This window comes from Erinaceus europaeus, chromosome 1 (assembly GCF_950295315.1).
Source record: "Erinaceus europaeus chromosome 1, mEriEur2.1, whole genome shotgun sequence".
In the NCBI taxonomy this organism is placed as follows: domain Eukaryota; kingdom Metazoa; phylum Chordata; class Mammalia; order Eulipotyphla; family Erinaceidae; genus Erinaceus; species Erinaceus europaeus.
The window spans coordinates 38869543-38892502 of record NC_080162.1 but is presented as its reverse complement, the minus strand read 5'-3'; the positions used below and the strand labels follow the sequence as shown (position 1 = coordinate 38892502).

Below are 22960 nucleotides of genomic sequence, written 5' to 3'. Positions count from 1 at the left end.
AGACACCCACAAAAATTCTGACAATCCCAGCCAGACCTGCAGCATAGCTCAAGCTTTGAGACAAGCTCAGCCTATCAAGTTAATCATTTAAGAATTTACCTTGGGGGCCAGGTAGTAATAGTAAAAATAATAATAATTAGAAAAAATGTAGTGGGGCGGGTAATGGTTCACCCAGTTAAGTGTACATATTACTAAGTGCAAGGACCTGGGTTTAAGCCCCACCCCTCACCTGTAGGGAGTCTGCTTCACAATCGATGGAGGCCTGCAAATATCTATCTTTTTCTCCCTCTCTTCCCCTTTTCTCTCAATTTCTCTGTCCTGATAAAAAATAGAAAGGAAAAAATGGCCACCAGGAGCAGTGGATTTTATTTTTTGCCACCAATGAGCCCCAACAATAACCCTGGAGGTAATAAATAAATAAATTAATTAAAATAATCAAAAGAAGAAATGGTCACCAGGAGTGGTGGATTTGTCACATAGGCACTCAGTCCCACTGGTAACCCTCATGGCAATATTTTTTTTATTTGTGATTTACTAATGATCAACAAGATTGTGGGACAATTCCCACCACCAGAGTTCCCTATCCCATTCCAAGATGGAATTCCAATTCCAAGATGGGTACAATTCCCACCACCAGAGTTCCCTATCCCATTCCTTCCACTGGAAGGTTCCCTATTCTTTATCCCTCTGGGAGTATGGACCAAAGGTCTTTATGGGGTACAGAAGGAAGAAGGTCTGGCTTCTGTAATTGCTTCTCCACTGGACATGGGCGCTGACAAGTCTATCCATACTCCCAGCCTGTTTCTGTCTTTCCCTAGTGGGGTAGGACTCTGGGCAGGTGGGCGAATAATTTTTTAAAATAAAATAAAAAGAGTCACCTGTGATGGTGAATGCTTTACCATGGTCAAACCACTGTTTAACTACATGGGAATACTACACAGCTCTGAGGGATACTACAGTGCTGTCGTCTATCTAATAAGGTATCCTGAAGATGAGATAGGGAGAGAAGAAGGAGAAGTAGAAGGGAAAGGAAAAAATAAGAGGAGAACAGAAGAGAGAGAGAGGAGGAAAGTGTTCACCTATGAAGAAGGAAGAGGAGGAGGAGGAGGGTGGAAGAGGAAGATCGATAGTTGGGGAAGAAAAGAGGGGAAGAGAGGAGAGAAGTTTTCACCTATCCATCCTCAGTCCCCTCTCCTGGGAGTTGCCTGCCTGCCTAGCTCACAGCTAAGCACCCAGACGACGAAGACGCCATGGCTTTGTCTCCAAGCTGGGACAAAAGTGAGGAGGGCTGCTTTGCGCATGCTCAGTCCTCCCAGCATTTGGGATAAGTACGCATGTGCAGGCTCCAATTAGCCCACACTGGAGGGACGAGTGGCCATAGAGGTCACACAATCCAAGTTGGGCTCCAGTCCTTGGATATTTCTTTGTGTTTTTTGTTTGTTTGCTTGTTTTGTTTGCTGGTGGCCCTCATGGCCTTTGCACCCATGGGACCTGAGGCCTCGTTCTTTAAGGCTTTGGATCAGCACAGGGCTTCCTTGCTGGCTTCTCTGAGGAGAGGAGGCGGGGAGCCTGCAGGCGGGAGGAGCCCGCCAGCTTCTAGGTATAAGAGTTAGAAAATGAGGGAACAACAAGTGAGGGGACAGTGAACCTCTGTGGGTGGGGGCCTTGAGGCGTCTACAGGGAAATGTGGGGGTGCCCCATCCATCGCTTCAGTCAGGGCTGCATGACGGCCTTCCCCGTGTGAAGGCCACAAGAAGAGCCACTTGACGGACCAGTCCTGAACCCCAAGAAAGACTGTTCCTTACTGTTCCTTTGTTTTAACCTTTGTTCTAAACTCAAAAAGCCTGGTCACCGCATCTGCTGGCTTCTTGAGTGTTTCCCTTCTAGAATGTTCCAGCAGCTCCACCCCACACGTTAGCTGGCAGGATCCCTGAGATCCTTATGGATCAGGGAGTGTAGGATAGTGTTGGGCATTGTATTTGTTTTCTTAAAAAGATGGGGGGGGGGACTGGGAAGTAGCGTTCCGTGAGTGTGTGATGAAAACAAGGAAGTTAACATATATAAAGTAATTTATGAGATGGTGGTTTTCCTGGGTGTGAGGAGAGTGCACAAATTTTTTAAATAATTTTTTATGATTTTTATTTATTTATTGGATAGAGACAGCCAGAAATTGAGAGGGTAGGGGGAGATAGAGAGGGAAAGAGAGATACCAGCTACACTGCCTCACTGCTTGTGAGGCGGGTGGGGAGTAGGGTGGGGAGTAGGGGCTGGAACCTGGGTCCTTGTGCTTAGTAACATATGCACTCAACCAGATGCACCACCACCCCGCCCCTAGTGCATGAATTTTAACTAATTTATTTAAAAGCAATTAAAAGCCTAGTTACTCACTTGGTTAGAATGTGGTGCTGATATTAGCAACTACCCACCTACCCAGCTTATAGGTAACTACAGAAATGAGTTTACATTGTTGACTGCTTTTACTTAAAACCTCTGGGGTTGCTCCATGATCTGCTTTTCTGGTTTATCAGCAAAAAGGATTTTTTTTCAGCCTAAACAAATTACTGTGTTTAAAATTAAAAAATAAATAAAAATAAAAACCCAAGCCATATTAAAAAAAAAAACACCAAAAACTTAAAGCAAACAATTTTTTTGAAAAAGATTTAGTTTGAAGGGAATTTAGGAACATGAGAACTGGGGGAATGTTTACATTCCAGATATAATTCTGATTATATCTTAAAATTAGTTACAATATTGGCTTACAAGTGTTCTTTTCACACTGAAAAAGTGAATGAGATATTTCAGTCAGTTTTTATTTCTTTATATTAGAAGACACTGAACGTTCTAAAATTTTTATTTTCTGGTACATGCGCTTTTGATGAAAGCTCTGATATTTCTGTGGAAACTAGAACACTACACTTTGCCCATTATTTCTTCATTTAATGTGATTCCTCTTCATAGGCGATAAGCGAATGGTATTTATCACAGAACAACATCTTTTGAAGCTGCTGGCTTGTGAAATCAAGTCAGCTGACAGAAAAACTGGGATAAGTCTTAGCGTTTTTGCTCTAAAGTGATGTAAGAGTTGCCAAGTCTCTTCATGGTGGTGATTAAAGGTTCTTTTACTTATTATTATTTTTTTTTGTATCACTACAGTTCAAAAGGGCTGAGATCAGTTAGGGTAAAGTACTAAATGAGAAATGGAAATGTTTTTGCCTTGTATTTTTTTGGGTAAGAATTAAATTCAAATCCAATATTGCATCATTTTAAAGTCAAAACATTAATCAGTCTTCATTTCTATGTAAGCCAGTTAGTTTGCATTTAAAATAAGTTAATATGAATACATTAAAATGCATTTAAAAGTATATTTATAGTTATTAGCCTAAAGGGAAGTATTTTCTTAATTGGCAGTTGTTTGAGAAATAAAATAAAAATAAATAAAAAAAAAAAAAAGTGGAGTTGTACCCCTCCTACCCTATGGTTTTGTTAATTAATCCTTTCTTTAATAAAAAAAAAAAAAGAAATAAAATAACAAGCAAATAACATTTCTTGGTCAATAACTTATAACTATGTCTGTTTTAATATAGAGTTGATGTCAAATTTTAGTAGGAGACATCTGTATAGACATGGAGTACCTAGAGTAGAGAAATCAACAAGACAATGTTGCTGAAATATTGATCTGAGGAAGTGTAACACACTGTAAAGAACTAATGTATAATTAATGTTGATCCAGTGTGTTTTTTTTTCTTTCAGTTCTGAGGTTCTTGCATCTATAGAAAATATTATTCAAAACATCATCACAAGTTTGGCAAGAAATGAAGCACCTGTGTTCACAATAGAGAACAGATCAAGCTGGGAAAATATTAAGTGGGCATTTTTTTAAGTGTGGTATCTATCCCTTATTTGCATTTACTCAAGTTAGAGTTGTCATATTTCACTCCTTTTATTGCCTTTACCCTGCAAAAATAAAATAAAAGGATGTAAGAAAGTTTATGAAATATATGAGTTACATTAAAAAATAATAAGATTCTGCAGACCAAAAAATACAGCACCAAAAATTTAAATTCAAAATTTATGTCTCTGGTTTTTATAGTCCTGCTAAAAATGTACCTCTCCTTCAGACCTAAGTTTTCTAGCACTCAGATAAACAGATCAGTGAAACTCTCAGATGATGTGAAAGCTAACTACATGCTTGGGGAGTTAAAAACAGTCCTAATAGTGAGACCAAGTAAATGTATTTTAATCAAAGAGGATACTTGAAAGTCTCTTTCTCATGAAAGATCTCCCTCTGCTAAGTTAAATATCCAAAACTAATCAATGAAATTACTGAGCAATTTTATCAAAATCCTGAGACCTAGTGATAACAGATACTTTTTTTTTCAGTTCTGCACCCTATAGAATCTTTCTATTTTACACTAAATAATAAAAATTACAAGAATTTGCAATTCTTTGTAGAAGTTACTTATAGAAACCAAATAAAATTGTGAAGTATCTTAGTCACTAAGTATGCATCTCCCTACCCCACTAGGGAAAGATAGGAACAGGCTGGGGATATGGATCCACCTGCCAGTGCCCATGTCCAGCGGAGAAGTAATTACAGAAGCCAGATCTTCCACCTCCTATACCCCCAAAATAATTTTGATTTATACTCCTCCCAGAGGTGTAAATGTTAGGGGGAAATGACTACAGGACTCTAAACTCCAGTTCCATCAGGACCCAGAGAGAGAAGAGGGAAATAAAAGGTGGTGGTGGAGGGGGACACTCAGAAATAGTAGGTGTGACTTAGAAAGGAAGGCAGAACCATAGAAAAAAAAGAATATATATATATATATATATATATATATATATATATATATATATAGAGAGAGAGAGAGAGAGAGAGAGAGAGAGAGAGAGATTGAGATGGGGGTGATTATAGTCAATTCATATCTGTGATCTTGGGAGAACTATTGCCTTTTCCAATGAAGGGAATGACGACAGAATTCTAAAGGTGCGAAAGGTGTGGAATCATACCCCTGTTATCTTATAATTTTGTAAATATCAAGTCACTAATAATTTTTAAATAGTAAGTACTCATCTATGATTAACACAGTTAATATTAACAGAATTCTTTGAACTAGACACATGACATCTTTACTTAGTGCCTTCTGCCACCTTCTGGTCAGACTTGGCAGTTCAATTTAACAACATAAATTCTTATTTCATCTATTGTAATTTCAGAAGTAAATCAGAAATGAAATATTTCAAAAACACTAACTTTAGTAATTAAGTGAGTAAATAATTAAACTGATTTAAAGTACTAGTAAAATTGTGGAATATTGAAAATACTTCACATATATTAGGTGTTTTCCCAGGAAAGAAATCTATATATATAGATACAGATATATCTACCTTAAAGGTATTTAATTCATTTACTTTTAGCACAGAATTTTAGTGTCTCTGTATATCATAAAACTAGTTACCACTCGATGTGATTTTAGCTTATAAGGGAAAATAAAATTTAAAAAAACTTGTTTAAAAAATGGATTTAAACGATAATGATGTACATAAAAGGATACTAAATATATACTGTTTTGTCTCAGGAAGTAATTATTTTTCTTGTATTTCTTTGCTTTAAACAAAATTGCAGGTTTGAAGATTCTGTGGGTCTTCAAATGGTATCTCATTGTACCATGAGAAAAATCAGAAGTGACTCGCCAAAATCAATTAAAATTTTTGGTAAAAAAATTTGTTTAACCTTTTCTTGCTTTTAGTAATAAAAATGAACTTAATTATCACTGAATTTCTAATCATATATTTTACTTGTTCTTTAATACATCATCCTTTTATTTGAAAAAAATGTATATGATTTTATAGTAAGTAACCATGGAAATAAGTTATGTTTCCAAACTGATATTTCAAGGTTTGTGATTCAGTGGAAAAGTATTCTGTCTTGTTGCTCACAGTGCAATTAATCTTATCTTACTCTTCAAGCAGTTGCTCAGCATTTAGCAGTTCTATTTTAGAAAGGTATTATTTGTTTATTTTATTGCCACCAGGATTATTTCTGGGGCTCAGTGTCTGCAAAACAAATCCACTACTTCTGGCAGCCATTTTTCCCCCTTTATTTGATGGAACAGAGAGAAATTTAGAGGAAGAAGGGGAGACTGAGAGGGAAAGAGACAGAGAGACACCTGCAGTACTTGCTTCACCACTTGTGAAGTTTCCCCCCTGCAGAAGTGGATACTTGAACCCGGGTCTTTGCACATGGTAACTTGTGAGCTTAACTAGGTACACCATTGCCCAGCCACCTTGGAAAGTGATTTTTAATATTATAGAAAATCATTTCAGAAAGTTAAAAATTAAGCATGTTTTGAATTCTGGAGAGAAATGATGAGTAATTTACTTATTGCATCTTACTTTACAGCTCTAATCCTCAAAATATTGTCCATGATTTATAAGTTGGTACAGAGCAACACTTATGCAACCAAAAGGTAAATGCATTATTCTGTTTAATTACTCTTTAAAGAGTGAGGGTGATAGCATAGTGGTTATGCAAAAGACATACATCCCTGAGGCTCTGAAGTTCCATATTGAATCCTCCTTCTTATAGTATTTAAAAAAAAAAAGAAACAACTGTGCAGTGCTCTAGCATAAAAAAAATAAATACAATAGGGCTGGGGAAACAGCATAAGGGTTAAGCAAAGAGACTTTCATGCTTGAGGCTCCAAGGATACAGGTTCAGTCCCCAACACCACCATAAGCCAGAGCTGAGCAGTAGTATGGTCTCTCTCCCCTCTCTCTATATCTCTTAATAAAATAAAATTTTTAAAAATGACTAATGGATTTTTTTAAATGCAACGTGGAATTTCATTGGAGTAATTTTAATTATATATTTTGAAAAGTTATGCATAAGACTAAATCATAGGTAATAAACCACTTTCTTTATATTTGTGTTTTATTCAGTTAATTTTTTCCTTCAAATAAATCTATAATACTTGTCCTAATCAATGAAGCAATGGCTAATTAACATTTTTTTTCCTAGAGACATATATTACACTGACAGTCAATTCTTTGGTAACCAAACTGTTGTTGATAATGTTATCAATGACATTTCCTGTATGTTAAAAGTGCCCAGAAGGTGTCTACATATAGTAAGTATCATTTCATACTTGGGTAAGGGTAAAAATAAAATCATATTGGAATTTCAGAATAGGTGTGGTCCCCTGTCATATGAAACCTTCTATTTCAGGAGTTGGGAGGTAGCGCAGCGGGTTAAGCGCATGTGGTGAAAAGCACAAGGACCCGTGGCAAAGATTCTGGTTCGAGCCCCCAGCTCCCCACCTGCAGGGGAGTCCCTTCACAGCCTGTGAAACAGGTCTGCAGGTGTCTGTCTTTCTCTCCCTCTCTCTGTCTTCTCTTCCTCTCTCCATTTCTCTCTGTCCTATCTAACAACGGTGACATCAATAACAACAACAATAATAACTACAACAATAAAAAAGGGCAACAAGATGAAAAATAAATAAATAACCCTTTTATTTCCCTCCCTTCTCTTCCTAGCATATAAAGGCCTTTTACTATTATATATTTATATATATATATATATGATTTAATTTTATTTTACAAAAAATATACATTTGTAATAGAGGGGCTAGAGAGATAGCTCGCCTTATAAGACAAGTACCTTGCCATAAGCATGACCCAGGTTTGAATCTCATAACCACATGGATGTATCATTGTAGCACTAGGGGAAGCTGTGGTACTGTGGTGTCTCTCCCTCTGGTTCTCTCTCTGTTCCCGTGTCTGACTGAACAACTCAGCTGGGAAGCAGCAAAATAGCAGAACTGAATAGTGTGTATGCTTTGCCATGCGTGCAGCTTAGCTTCTGACCCCTGGAAGAAGCTTTGGTGCTGTGATATCTTTCCTCCTCCCCATCTCCTTTCCTGTCTCCTCCACCTCCTTTCTTCCTTTTCTTTCTCTTGCTCTCTCTTTTTTATTTCTCTCTCTCTGTCTCTCTCTCTGTCTGAAAACATCAACCAAGAGTGGTGAAGCTCTAGTGAAAACAAAAAAAAAAAAAAAAGAAAGAAAGATTGATTAGACTGGCAGTGGCGAAATCACATATGCCTCCATGAGGCTCTGGCACCAAGGGGAATAATTTTAAAAATAAAAATTATAATAGAAGAGTAAATGTGAGCTGGGGAGATAGTATAATGGTTATGCAAAACTACTTTCATGCCTAAAGCACAAAAGGTCCCAGGATCAGTCCCTAGCACCACCATAAGCCAGACCTGAGCAGTGCTCTGATAAATAAATAAATATCTGTTCATTTTAGATATCAGACTTTTCCACTACAAATTTTAAGTCATATGTTCTCAAAATACTCACTTGGAGAAATAAACCAAAATCACATAAATTTCTAAATAGTTTTCATTCCTAAGCACCCCTAGATATTAATTTCATTTATTAAATTTCAACCTAAACATTAAACAAATAGTATACACACATAAATTTCATCAAATAAACATGCATGGTGATTTACAAATATAAAATAAGTTAATGAAAAAGTTTTCAAACATGTCTTTTTTTCCTAGTTATCCACATCAAAAGGTTTGATTGCCGGCAACTTAAAGTATATCGAGGAAGATGGCACTAAAGTGAATTGCACCTGTGGTGCAACAGTAAGCTTCATTAATGTTTTCACATGGGTTAACTTCCTTTCAGGTTCTCAATTTTTTAAATGTGTTTTATTTCATGCTTTGTAATATTTCTTGAACTTAAGGTCGTGAAATAAAGTTGAAAGACCATTCTCTTTTAAAAAATATTTTTACTTATTTATTATTGGATAGAGACAGAGAAATTGAGAGGGGTTGGGGGAGCTATAGAGAGACAGAGAGAACCCTGCAGCCCTGCTTCACCACTTACGAAGCTCTTCCCCTACAGGCAGGGACCAGGGGCTTAAACCTTGGTCCTTGTGCACTGTAACATGTGCACTTAACCAGGTGCACCACTGCTAGCCCCTGGATCATTCTCTACAGAACTGTATAGTTTCAAAATATGCCAGCTGTCAAATGCAATGTTGAACTAAATAGATTCCTTTGAAAACTACTGTTTTCAGATAGAGTGTGACTTGGCTATTCCAGGTATATAATCTTCATATAATTTTCTGATTCTAAAATTAGTATGTCTAATATTAAACTATTTGATTGACTTTGGTATATGGAAAGCTTGTAATACCAAAATAGCATAGCAGTTTGGAAAGGGATCAAGTCGTCAATTTGGAAATGAGAAAGATTGTGCCTGGTAAGCAGCAGCATAAGAAAATCTTCTCATCACCCATTTCTGCTCTTGAAGCCATGTATCTACAGTTCTAAAAAGTTCTCACTTCCTGGGAAAGTGGTTTAAGTCATGTGTGCTTTTGCTTACTGAGGACTATATCTGTTTCCTATTGGTCTCCCTGCCCCCACTATAGAATAAACCACTGATCAGTGGTATATACAAAGAAAAATGAAAGTATATGGTTTTGTGATTTTAAAATGTGATAGTACGTTATATTTAAAATTCAAACTATCTTTCTTGTCCCCTCAGGCTGTTTCTGTGCCATCTAATATTCAAGGTCTTAAGAGTATCCTTTCAGTGGGAAAACTAAAATTCTAAGCCAAGTATTTCATGCTATATAACAAATCAGGCCCCACAGTGATCAATATAAGGACAGTATGTTCCCTTCTTCAGGATTCTTGTATCTCACTGTATGGTTGAAACATATATGAAGGGGTCAGGCCGTAGTGCAGTGGGTTAAGTGCACATGGCGCAAAGCTCAAGGACTGGTATAAGGATCCTGGTTCGAGCCCCTGGCTCCTCACCTGCATGGAAGTTGCTTCACAAACAGAGAAGCAGGTCTGCAGGTGTCTTATCTTTCTCTCCCCATCTCTGTCTTCCCCACCTCTCTCCATTTCCCTCTGTCCTATCTAACAGTAACAACAATAATAATAACCACAACAAGGGCAACAAAAGGGGAAAAATAGCCTCCAGGAGCAGTGGATTCATGGTACAGGCACCAAGCCCCAGCAATAACCATGGAAGCAAAAAAAAAAAAAAATATATATATATATATATATATATATATATATGAATAGATATTTGTTTATATATTTGAAGATAAAATGAAAATGTTATAACTAGAACTGCTTTTGAATTTAACTAAAAGATACCTTAACTTGACAGATTTAATTACAGATGCAAAATTTCTATTAATTGTAGAAAAAGATGCAACATTTCAACGACTCCTAGATGACAACTTTTGCAACAAAATGGCTCCATGCATCATGGTTACGGTATATTACTTGCCTTTACCACAATTCCAAGACTAACTTAATTTGGTTCTTGGTAAAAAGTCTTATAAAAATTTCTATGCAGCTTACACAATATTCTGTCATGAGTATTGTTCTTTGAGCTTCAAGAACAAGACTTCCCAAGTTGTTCATTTAAAGATCTTAAAAATTTGGCTAGCATCAAGCTGATGACTCTGATTTTTTTTTCTTTTTTTTTATTTCTTTTAAAAAGGAGATATTAACAAAATCGTAGGATAGGAGGGGTACAACTCCACATAATTCCCACCACCAGATGACTCTGATTTTAAGGATCACCTCTCAAAATTACCTTCCCAACATTTCCACTGGGGCTACTTTTTTTTACTGTAACATGTAGCATAGGGGCTTTGGGCAGGGTTGAATAACAAGAGCTGCTCCTTGTCTTTCTCACATAGGGTTGTATACCAGGTGATTTCATTTACTCAGTTAAAAGGAGCCTGTTTGTTTGTTTGCCACCAGGGTTATCACTGGGGCTCAGTGACTGCACTATGAACCCATTGCTCCCTGAGAACATATTTTTTCCTTTTTTTTTTTTCTTTCTATTTTTATTTGACAGGACAGAGAAAAATTGAGAGGGAAGGGAGACAGAAAGGGGGTAAGAAAGACAGACACCTGCAAGCCTACTTTACTGCTCATGAAGTATCCTCCCTGCAGGTGAAAGCAGGGCTTCTAAATGGAGTCCTTGAGCATACTGATATGTGCATTTAACCAGATGTACCACTGCCCCCCCTTTTCTATATATGTTTCAAGACTAGCATAGAAGCAAACTCAGAGATAATAAACAAGCAACTACAGGCATTGGCTAGCAAAAGAGTGGTAGTTTCCTGCCCAGGTAACTTGGGAGGAGTTTCTAAAGTTTGTGACCAGTGACACCAACTAGAGTCAGTGAGGAGGGATTATAGTAAGCTTGAGTGAGGGCAAATAAAATTATGTCAGAATTTCAGAATAGGTCTGCATTACCTCCCTATATCCCCCCTAATATAAAAAACCTTCTATTTCCCTCTCCTCCATCTCCATTACATAAAAACCTTCTACTTTTATAGATCTGTGTAAGAACTGAGTTCTCTGAAGAAAGAGCAAATCTCCTATCTAAAATTCTTCCTGTTTATGCTATGTGTAATGGTTGTGCAAAACATTTGAGGAAACAGTAAGGAGAGCTGCCCAGGAGAGCATCAGAAACTGGGCATTTGTGAGGCATCTTGGAAGGCCTGGCTAATCCTAAGGAGCCATCCTGACATACTGTAGAAATTACCAGTTTTTGAACTGGGGAGGAAGGAAATGCCAGTGATTACTGTGATAGCAACATCAGTTGGATGGAGGAGATAGAGCCAGGAATCCTGTCAGGAGGTTATCTGGTGTAAGGATGAAAGGGGAACGATTAAGGAGAAAGTCCTAAATCAAAGGACATTCCTTAAGTCAATTCAAAGGACTTGCTGAGCATGGGATATGAGGAGTGAGTCAAAACAACCCTGACCACAATATCACCTTTGATAGTAGAGTAACAGAACAAGTAGCAGGAAGATACAGTTATTTGTGAAAGAAAGATTTTGAGCTTAACTTTAGAAATAAGAATTTTACAGAGGACCTAGTGGGGGTTGTTTTGTTATATGGAAAACTTAGAAATGTTATGCATGTACAAACTATTGTATTTACTGTCAACTATAAAGCATTAATCCCCCAATAAAGCAATTTTAAAAAATAAGAAAAAAGAATTTTAAATGAGGAAGTACTATTGGTACCTGCCTAGTTTGATGTGAAGGAAAGACAACTGAGATGAAAAATATAGGCTGAAACCTTACAAGTAATGAAGACCATATTTAAACTCCTGGCATGATCTGTCTTGTGGAAGTGTTTGTTCTCTGGCTCATGCCAACTAAAGCTCAGTCCTCTTCCCCTTTCTCTCCTTCCTGATGAGAGCCGAGGCTTGCTGGTTTGACTTGAAGTAATGCCATACAGGCCATGAAAGTTGCCCTTGGTACTTGAATCCTATTTGAAGACTCATAGAAGGCATAGCTCTCTGTAGCATTTGAGTTGACTAAATAATATTACTGGGTACTGGGTGGGGTGAAGGAAGATGTTTTAACACAACTCTGAGGCAGGCCAAATCCAGAATCTACATTCAGATCACTCAGTTCCACATTCTATCCTGTCATGACTCTTTGTGGCAGATTCAATTATCCTGATTTTATAGAAGATTTTATAAACACAGCCTAATGGACTGTAAAACTCATCCAATACCACCCATCAGTGATCATCAGAGAGGGAATTCAAACTCCAAAAACCCATTCTTCATATCTGCTTGTTTCTCTGTACCCTGTTTCATGAATGTTTTTGGTTTGGTTGATTTTGTTTTTCTTAACACTATTGTGATGATCTTTATGTTCTTTTTCTACATAATTATTGTCTAAATAACACCATAAGTTGTTCCATCACTTAGAACTTATTAAATTCGAAAGTTAAGCCAGGTAGCTTTCTGATTGTTTCATGACTGTTAAATAATTTAAGCACAGAGAAAGCATAATGATTATACAAAAGATTTCATGACTGAGGTTCTGAGGTCCCAGGTTCAATACCCAGCACCACCATAAACTAGAGGTGAGCAGTGCTGTGGTCTAAATAAATCGATATAATTTAAGCCCTATAATATAGCCTTCTAAGGCATTACACAGAGCCCTAAAGTGCAGAGAGGTTTATGCTGCTAAGAGGTAGCAGTTCTGATGTCAGCCCAGGTTGCTTGGCTGTAAAGCTGAGTATATCACAATGTGAAGTGCTATTTCTCTGTGCCCCTATTAAGATATTTGGTTATGCATGGTAATTTTTAATAACATTGAAGTATTTTTTGTATGTAGGGTTTTGAATACTTCTTCTATAGATGAAATATTTTCTTGGGATTACTTCCTAAGATTAGGATATTTGAGTCAAAGTTATGAATCTGTGTGGGATTTTTCACCCTGTTCATTTGTACATTTTTTCTCTTTTTAAAAATTATTTATTTTGGATAGAGACAGAGAGAAGTTGAGAGGGGAGGGAGAGACAGAGATACCTATAGTACTATTTCAGCACTTATAAAGCTTTCCTGCTGCAGGTGGAGCCCTGGCGCTTGAATCTGGGTCCTGGTGTACAGTACTGTGTATGCTCATCCAAGTGCACCATCACCCAGTCCTTGTACTTTTTTTTTCACCAGCCTTCTACCACCTGAAATTAAAAGTGAGGGGAGCTCACTTTTAAATTATTAGTGAGTAAGGATATAGTCTTTAAAAATATTTTATTTACTTAATGATAGACATACAGAGAGAAAGAGAGACCGGAGCACAGCTCAGTCCTGGCTTATGGTGGTGTTGGGGACTGAACCTGGGATGTTAGAGCCTTAGGCATGAAAGTCTTTTGTATAACTATTATGCTATCTCCTAGATATAGTTTTTGTCAATTTCATTCTACTGGAATTAAAATGAATAATTTCGATCTTGCTTTTAGGGGAAGGGAGTACCTGATCTGAACACAAGACTTTTAGTCAAGAAGCTGTGGGATATATTTCACATTCCTATTTTCACTCTTGTAGATGCTGATCCACATGGTAATTTATCAATGGACTATTTGAAGTAATAGTCATAGTTACATCATATTTATAGTTAATGTTTTTCTGTTCTTTGAACAAATCTATAAAATACCTTAAAGAAACATGGCTTTCAGATTAGAATCAATAACTAGTTCTTTGAGACAATGTATTGCTATTTTTTGCCATATTAAACTAAATCATACATTTTTCATTGGTAGATAACATCTACAAAAATAAAAATTGAAGATGATCAATTTGAGAATGTAAATTATCAAAACCTTTATCATACTAGAAGATAAATTTTGAAATTAACTTTTTTTAAACAGGCATTGAAATAATGTGCATCTATAAATATGGGTCTGTGGTAAGTATTTTTCTTTTTTTATTTAATAAAAAATAAAAAAGGAGACATTAACAAAAACATAGGCTAAGAGGGGTACTACTCCACACAATTCACACCACCAGATCTCCTTATCCCATCCCCTCCCCTGATAGTTTTCCTATTCTTTAATCCTCTGGGAGTATGGGCCCAAGGTCATTGTGGGATGCAGAAGGTGGAAGGTCTGGCTTCTGTAATTGCTTTCCTGTTGAACATGGGCGTTGACTGGCTAATCCATACTCCCAGCCTGTCTCTCTCTTTCCCTAGTGGGATGGGGCTCTGGGGAAGCGTAACTCCAGGACACATTGGTGGGGTCCTCTCTCCAGGGAAGTCTGGTCAGCAGCATGCTAGCATCTGGAACCTGGTGGCTGAAAAGACAGTTAACATTCAAAGCCAAATTGTTGACCAATCATGGACCTAAAGGCAGGAATAGTGCAGATGAAGAGTTGAGGGGGTCCTCCATTTTCTAGATAGCTAGTAGGCATATTTTAATTATATTTCGTATTTTAGTTATATTTCAAAGGGCTTGTAGCTATACTAGTTTTTTTTTTTTTTCTCTGAGCCTGAAATCTGATATGCAGGTGGATGCAAGTTATTGTCTGGGGAGGTGATGTCATGGCTGGAAAAGGGACAGAAAGCTGGATCAGAGAAGAGAGTAGCTCCCTAATACGGAGAAGGGGTATAAGTATTGTTGACTGTAAACAATACAGTCAATTTGGTTTGATTTGGCTTGGGGCCCATATTCAGCTTAGGAACCTATGTGACCTCTGTATCCCTGTAGATCTGAGCTCACATTCTGTGGTCATGAGTAGGAACATTCCAAGCTGCCCCAATATCAGGACCCATCTTCTTCAGGTGGAGCATAGAGTATGTTGTCCATCCTCCCTTCGGAGGATGGAACATTCTCAGCCGTTGTTGATCCAAGTTGAGGGCAATGTCCTATGTGGGGCCCACAAAGGGGTCTATTTTGTTTTTCCCAATAGAGATGAACAGTAACACGTGGAGTTGATTTTTGTTTCTGGTGAGATAAGGTGGTTCAGTTTCATTCTTCTGCATGTTTCAATCCAGTTTTCCCAGCACCATTTATTGAAGAGAGCCTCCTTCCTCAATTTAATACTTTGGGCTCCCTTTTCAAAGATTAGATGTCCATAGGTGTGGGGGTTTAGTTCTAGGCTTTCAATTCTGTTCCACTGGTCTGTGTGCCTATTTTTGTTTCAGTACCAGGCTGTTTTGATGATGATGGCCTTATAATATAGTTTGATATCTGGAAGTGTGATGCCTCCATTTCTGTTTCTTTCCCTCAAGATTTTGGGTATTTTCTGGTTCCAGATAAGTGATTGCAGTTTATGTTCTATTCTCTTAAAGAAGCTTAGTGGAACTTTGATGGGTATTGCATTAAATTTGTATATGGCTCTGAGGAGAATATTCATTTTGAGGATATTAATTCTTCCAATCCATGATCATGGGATGTCTTTCCATTTCTTGGTATCATTTTCTATTTCCTTGAATAGTGACTCATAGTTTTCAGTATACACGCAGCCTGACCTTGCTATATAGCTTAATAACTTCTAGTAGTTTTCTGCTGGATTCTTTAGGTTTTTCTATGTATACTATCATATCATCTGCAAATAGAGCTTGACTTCTTCCCTTCCAATCTGTGTTCCTTTGATCTCTTTCTCTTGCCTGATTGCTATGGCAAGAACTTCCAATACTATGTTGAAGAGTAATGGTGATAGTGGACAGCCCTGTCTAATCCCCGATCTGAGGGGGAATGCTTTCAGCTCTGTCCATTGAGTATGATATTGGCTGTAGGTTTGATATATATGGACTCCACTATTTTGAATAATTTCCCATCTATTCCCATTTTTTGTAGTGTTTTGAGCATGAATGGGTGTTGGATTTTGTCAAAGGCTTTCTCTGCATCTATTGAAATAATTGTGGTTTTTATTTTTTATTTTATTGATCAGACGAGATTGGGCATGTTCAGGGTGGTATGGCCATAGACTATTTTATTGATGTGGTGAATGACATTGATTAAATTTCACATGTTGAACCAGCCTTGCATTCTTGGTATAAATCCCACTTGGTCATGATGAACAATCTTTTTGATATACTGCTGTATCTGGCTGCCAGGATCTTGTTTAATATTTTGGCATCCATGTTCATCAGAGATATTGGTCTGTAGTTTTCCTTTTTTGTTGTGTCCCTATCTGCTTTTGGTATCAGGTTGATGTTGGCTTCATAGAAGGTGGAAGGGAGTGTTCCTGTCTCTTCGATCTTGTGGAAGAACTTTAGAGGTATAGGTATTAGCTGTTTCCTGAAGGTTTTGTAGAATTTGTTTGTGAATCCATCTGGTCCAGGACTTTTGTTGTTGAGAAGATTCTTAATAACTGTTTCAATTTCTTTGTCTGTGATTGGTGCATTTAGGTTTTGTAGTTCTTCTTAGTTCAGTTTTCGAAGGGTATGTTTCCAGGAATTTTCCATTTCTTCCAGATTCTCTAGCTTGGTGGTGTATAGTTCTTTGTAGAAGTCTCGCATGATTTTCTGGATTTCTGTGGTGTCAGTTGTGATATCTCCTCTATCATTTACAATTCTATTTATTTGGGCCTTCTCCCTTTTTTTTTAGTGAGTCTGGCTAGGGGTTTGTCAATCTTGTTTAATTTTTCTAAGAACTAACATTTGGCTTCATTGATCTTTTGTATGGTTCTTTTATTTTCGATGTTGTTTATTTACTCTAATTTTAGTGATTTCCATCCTTCTGGTTGCTTTATGGTTCCTTTGTTCCTCTTCCTCTAGGTCCTTAAGGCGTGCAGTAAGGTCATTTATTTGAGCTTTTTCTTGTTCTCTAATATGTGATTGTATGGCTTTGAGTTTCTCTCTCAATACTTCTTTAGCTGTGTCCCAAATATTTTTATAACTTGTGTCTTCATTTTCATTTGATTCCAGGAACATTTGAATTTCTTGCTTGAGTGCCTCTCTGACCCAGTGGTTCTTAAGCAGTATGTTGTTGAGTTTCCAAATTCTTTGACTTTTAGTAATTTTCTGTTTGTTGTTGAATATTAGCTTTACTCCACTATGGTCTGAGAAGATACTTGGGATGATTTCAGTGCTCTTGAATTTGTTGATACTGTCTTTGTGGCCTAACATGTGGTCTACCCTTGAGGATGTGCTGTGTGGATTTGAAAAGAATGTGTATTCCAGTTTTTTGGGGTGAAGGACTCTGAAAATGTCCAGGAGGTCTAGTCTGTCCATCTTGTCATTTAATTCTCTTGTTTCTTTGTTGATTCTCTGCTTCATTGATCTGTCTAAGTGTGAGAGTGGGTGTTGAAGTTTCCCACTATTATTGTATTGATGTATTTTTGAAGTTCTTTCAGTAGGTGCATAGATGTTAATAATTTTTAAATCTTCTTGGTTAATTGATACTCTAATCATTATGTAATGGCCTTGCCTATCTTTTATTACTTGATTTAATTTAAAGTCTGTTGTGTCAGAGATGAGAATGACTGCTCCTGCCTTTTTTTGTGGTACATTAGCCTGTATGATTGTTTTCCATCCTTTCACTTTAAGTCTCTGTCTTGTTGGGTCAGATGGGATTCCTGCAAGCAGCATATGGTTGGGTTGTGTTTTCTGATCCATCTTCCCACTCTGTACCTTTTCATTTGTGAGTTTAAGCCATTGACATTTATTGATATTATGGCTTTAATGTGTTGTAGTGCCTCTGTCTGGCTAATGCTGTTTTCTGCTTCTGTTAATTTGCTTTCCCTTCGCTCAGCCTCTTTCTTCAGTTCAGTTATATTATTAGCTTGTTCTGCTAGTTGGCCTTTTAGCTCAGCTATTTCAGCTTTCATTTCTCTAATTAACTCGAGGTAGCTTGTATTTTCTTTGAGGTTCTCCTCTGTTGTTTCCCTAATTCTGATAGCCTTTTCCTCCATAGTTGTCTTCATTTCTATGATTATTAGGTTTACTATTGCTTGCATACTTTTCTTATCTATGGTTACTTCTGACTGATTTGGAATTTCTTCTGGGCTCTTGTCCTGATTCATTGTGGTAGCAGTTTTATTTGCTCTTGATTTAACCTTTTTTATTGATGTAGTTTTTATTTTTATGTTCTTCAGTTGTTGTGTTTTGAGTAGAAGCCATGCTATACTAAAGACTATTATGACAAGTGCAGTCACCAACCTCAGAAATTACAACAATAGTAACTGAGGCAAAGATTGATGCAGTTCAACCAATATCATTTAGCCAAACAACACCTCCAGTCCAAGAAAAAGTAGCAACCAAACAAAAGAAAAAGAAAAAGACAGAAAAAAAGGGAAAACAAGAATAGACAATTATGCAAATCTACTGTACATGATAAATTCTAGGGATAGAAAGGGGAGAAAGGGAAGCAGAGAAGACAGACACACACATAGAATCCACTCCAAGTCAGATTTATTTCCCAAAATAATTCACAAGCAAGTATCAGTGAATTCAGAGAACAAAAGAAGGAGGAAGAAAAGAATTTTAAAAAAAAGAAAGGAAGGAAGGAAGGAGAAAAAAGGAAGAACAGTGAAAGGAAAGAGTTCTTTTTTTTTTTTTAATTAGCTAGGAGGAGGGGAAAAGGAGAGTGGAGACAAGAGGTAGAGAGAAACAAGTTCCTCTCACAATGGATAGGACACCCAGTCACCTAGCAATGGAAAAAACAATGGTTAATTTTGGTCAACCTGAAGAAGGTGGTTGGAAAAGGGACACATGTATATAATAATAGTTCAGCGGGGAGCCTGATAGGAGCTCTGTGCTGCCCCTGGGGGCTGGTACTGGGTTGGGGGGGGGGTGAGCTCAGAAATAATCAAAGGATTTTTCTTTGTCCCCCTGACCTCCATTTGTCAGCCCAAGAGAGAGTTATGGGACTGTATTTTGGTGTCACTCTGACCAGCCCATGTTCACCCTCCTACAGACAGCCAACTATCCTACCCTATCCAGAGGATCCTGGTTTGCAAGCTGCCTCTTGGACCTCAAGGCAGCTGCAGCTCCAAAGTCAACATGTTTTTCTTTTTCACTGTTGTAATGATGTTTCATTTGTTTGTTTTGTCAGAGTGCTGCTAAGTTCTGTCTTATAATGGTGCTGAGAATTGAACCTGGGACTTCAGAGTCTCAGGCATGAAAGCCTTTTTGCACAATCACTAGGCTATCTCCCCTTCCCGTTTTGATGTTGATTTCTGCATTTACTTACCAGTCCCTAGGAAGCTGAGGGTCGCAAAACTGATGTAAGAGTCACTTTCATAGTCAAAAGTCAGTCTATTTCAGTTGTTACAATTCAATTTCTAACATGACCAGTGTGATCACAGACAACAGATGACTGAAGTGGGCAAGAGATATTTTTTCCTCTATTCTTCTGGCCTGCAGAAGTAACTGGGAACTTAGCATGGAGGCACTGGTCATTGAATATACTCTGAAACTTATAAATAGCTTTGAGTTCTAACTTTACCAACCACCCTTTCTTCCACCAAAAGCAGAAAAGACCACCAGATGTTATCACTAGAGTTTTAAACTACAATTTATCAATGGTTTTTAAAGTTTCATTGAGAACTACTAGCATCAGCATTACCCAGTCACCTGGTAGAAAGGCAGATCTTAGTATCCACCAACATGTCTTGAATTAGAATCTCAAGGGGGTACATGATAAAGTTTGGAAACCACTTGTATATACCTTGAATATCTGTGATCTACCGAAATAGATATATAGAGGGAGCTGGGCGGTGGTGCAGAGGGTTAAGCGCACATGGCACAAAGCGCAAGGACCCAGTAAGGATCCTGGTTTGAGTCCCCACCTCCCCACCTGCAGGGGAGTCGCTACATAAGTGGTGAAGTAGGTCTGCAGGTGTCTATCTTTCTCTCCCCCTGTCTGTCTCCCCCTCTCTCCCTCTCCTCTCTCCATTTCTCTCTGTCCTATCCAACAACAACAGCAATAACAGCAACAATAATAACTACAACAACAATTTAAAAAAACAAGGGCAGCAAAAGGGAAATAAATAAACAAGAAAAGAAATAGATATATAGATACATGGTGTTTATAGCAACTGAAAAGGATCTTAGAACAAGGTATTAAGCTATGAAATTAGAAATATGTAGTTTTAATCTCTATAATGTCAATTCAGAAATACTACAGAAAGTTTTTAAACCTTCACTTAAAACTTAGTTTAGTAAGTCTCCAGGTGGCTTTTTACTTCTGTCGACTCTGAGGATATGAATTCTTTAGTACTGGTCCTTCTTAGTAAGTAGAAAAAAAATCTGACTGCAAAAATAAGTATGCTAGTTCTCTGCCATTTAGCTTTATCTAATATACTTTTTTGCTTTTTATTTTAGTCTATGTCTTTTGAAGCCCATAATCTCACAGTTCCAGCTATTAGATGGCTTGGTCTCCTCCCTTCTGATATTAAAAGGTTAGGTGGTTTAGTAGATCTAGGACATTTAAAATGAAAATTTACTGCATTATGTAACAACAAGCCTTAAATGTCACTATAGGTAAAAGCTACTTGTTTATTACTCATTTTGTTCATTTTGACTCGATTATATAATTACAAAGCAAATTTATCAATATTTCTGTTTCAGCTATTAAAATATTTAACAAATGAATCTGTTTAATTGAATTTTCAGCTATCTTGAAAGTAACTACTTCTGTAGAGGGTAGATAGCATAATGGTTATGCAAATAGACCCTCATGCCTGAGGCTCCAAAGTCCCAGGTTCAAGCCCCCGCACCACCATAAGCAGAGCTGAACACTGCTCTGGTAAAATAATAATAATAATGATGAAGCATTGAAAGTAACTACTTCTATGACTAAAATATTTTTTAATTATTTTGGATTTAGAATGTATAAGCATTGAATCTAATTAAATGGTAATCACTGATGACATCATTTGTCAGGTAAATCAATTTTATCATTGATTAAAAAATTTAACTTCATTAAAATAGTTTTTAGTTAAATTCTTGTAAGTTTAAGGTATACGTTCATTATAAAAAAATATCAGGTAACAAGGAAGAGCCATTTGTAGATGAACAGCTTCATCTATGTTTTCAGTGCACAGCCATAACTTTTTCACAAAAATGGAATCATACTGTAATGTTATTTTGTGATCTTATTTTATAACATAATGCAATAATGTTATTATCAATTAATACATTTATTTTCTATAAATTTATGTTACTGAGTTCCCATTCTTCCCGTGAAGCATTCCCTCTGCAGGTGGAGAGCTGGGGGCTGAGTTCCCATTCTGAATGTAATGAGTCATTGGGCAGGTTCTCAACCTCTGTTCTGATAAAGCTTTGAGGGACACTATAGTTACTGAATCATTGCCCTCATCTCTAATTAGTTCTGTAGGCTGGATATCCAGAATTGCAGGTCAAAAAAGTATTTCGAATTTTAAGGCTTTAACTGCCTCTGGATAGACTCACTTTTTTTACTTTCCCTGGAGAGTAAATGCCCACCTACCCTCTCACATAGAAAACATTGCTTCTCTCTCTCATTCATTTCTGCTAATGTGATATTTAAAATGTTTTGTTACTGATTTGACTGATAGTGAGAATTAACTTACACGTTTACTGGATTTCTTTAAATAGCTAGCATACTTTGATAACTTGTACTCATTTCCTTAAATTCTGGTTTTAATAAAGTTCATCTGTGATCTAAGGTTACTAGGTTGGAAGTGGGGAAGAGGGTAAAAAAAGAGATAGGGAAATCAGTGCTCTGCAGTGGAGGGAGACTGGCATTTTGGTGGTGGCGGGTACAGTGTGCTAATAGTTGTACCCTGATATAAAAAATTTTTTGCAAAACAATAGATTTTCAAAACAATATTTCCTCAATAAAAAAGTGACTCTGTACTAAACCAATCTTTCTTCCTCTCTTTCGTGACACTTTTACTTTTCTTCCTCCCTTCCTTCCTCCCTTCCTTCCTTCCTATCTTAAAGAAAGAAAGCTCACATTTTATACTATGTGAACTATCTCCCCATCCACATTTAATGACTTTTGTTTGTTGTTCCCCTATTTATTTCCAGGTTACACATACCTAAAGAGTCCTTAATTCCACTAACAAAACACGACCAAATGAAACTTGACAGCATCCTGAAGAGACCTTATATTACTTGCCAACCATTTTGGAGAAAAGAAGTAAGTTTCTTTTTTAAATGTATGTGTTGTATGTTTTATCACTTTTTACTTGAGTGATGGGAGAAATGGAAGAACTGATAAAGACCCTCAATTGTTCTCAGACATAAAAGGTATCCATCCTGAATATTCTTTTGGTATTTTAGTTGTGGCAACTCTATATTTTGGTTGACCTGGTTTGGGGAATAAAACAAATCTAGATTTGCTAGCTTTTTGAGTTGACATAACTGAAGTAAAAGCCTCTTGTATGACTGTATTTACTTTTATTGACAGATGGAAATAATGGCAGAGTCTAAAATGAAGGCAGAAATTCAATCTTTGGCCTTCCTATCATCAGATTATCTTTCCAGAGTATACTTACCTAACAAATTAAAATTTGGAGGATGGATTTAAAGATGACAGAGTGACTTGTGATTGCAAGTTTTGTCTTCAATGGTTGATATTGTGGGCAGGGGAAGCATATAGTCTTAATTTTCTAGAGGAAAGTCAGTTTTCGTTACTTATATTTTTTGTCAAAAAAATACTTATTCAATATAATC

At 37.0% G+C, this 22960-nt stretch overlaps 1 protein-coding gene across 3 annotated transcripts; it reads left to right on the top strand.

Annotated features, from left to right (window-relative positions):
* Window positions 1-1469: 1469 nt before the first annotated feature.
* On the top strand, window positions 1470-22946 carry SPO11 (SPO11 initiator of meiotic double strand breaks). 3 transcript variants are annotated; one of them, XM_060202546.1, is made up of 13 exons: window positions 1470-1600; window positions 3751-3864; window positions 5627-5727; window positions 6404-6470; window positions 7022-7130; window positions 8568-8654; window positions 9562-9598; window positions 10198-10307; window positions 13818-13917; window positions 14226-14263; window positions 20624-20700; window positions 22313-22424; window positions 22695-22946. In XM_060202546.1, exons 1-13 carry the CDS (start codon window positions 1470-1472, stop codon window positions 22812-22814), a joined length of 1203 nt encoding a protein of 400 aa, XP_060058529.1. In that variant the 3' UTR covers window positions 22815-22946. The 3 variants fall into 3 exon arrangements, with proteins under 3 accessions (XP_060058529.1, XP_060058536.1, XP_060058545.1); XM_060202553.1 differs by having other exon boundaries at window positions 5627-5715; window positions 22695-22814; XM_060202562.1 differs by lacking the exon at window positions 3751-3864 and having other exon boundaries at window positions 5627-5715; window positions 22695-22814.
* The last annotated feature ends 14 nt before the right edge of the window (window positions 22947-22960 follow it).

Coding starts and splice junctions, on each gene's coding strand:
- SPO11 (XM_060202546.1), top strand. CDS start 1,470: ATGGCCTTTGCACCCATGGGACCTGAGGCCTCGTTCTTTAAGGCTTTG. Junction 1,601..3,750: donor AGGAGCCCGCCAGCTTCTAG/GTATAAGAGTTA, acceptor TTTTTCTTTCAG/TTCTGAGGTTCTTGCATCTA. Junction 5,728..6,403: donor AATTTTTGGTAAAAAAATTT/GTTTAACCTTTT, acceptor CTTACTTTACAG/CTCTAATCCTCAAAATATTG.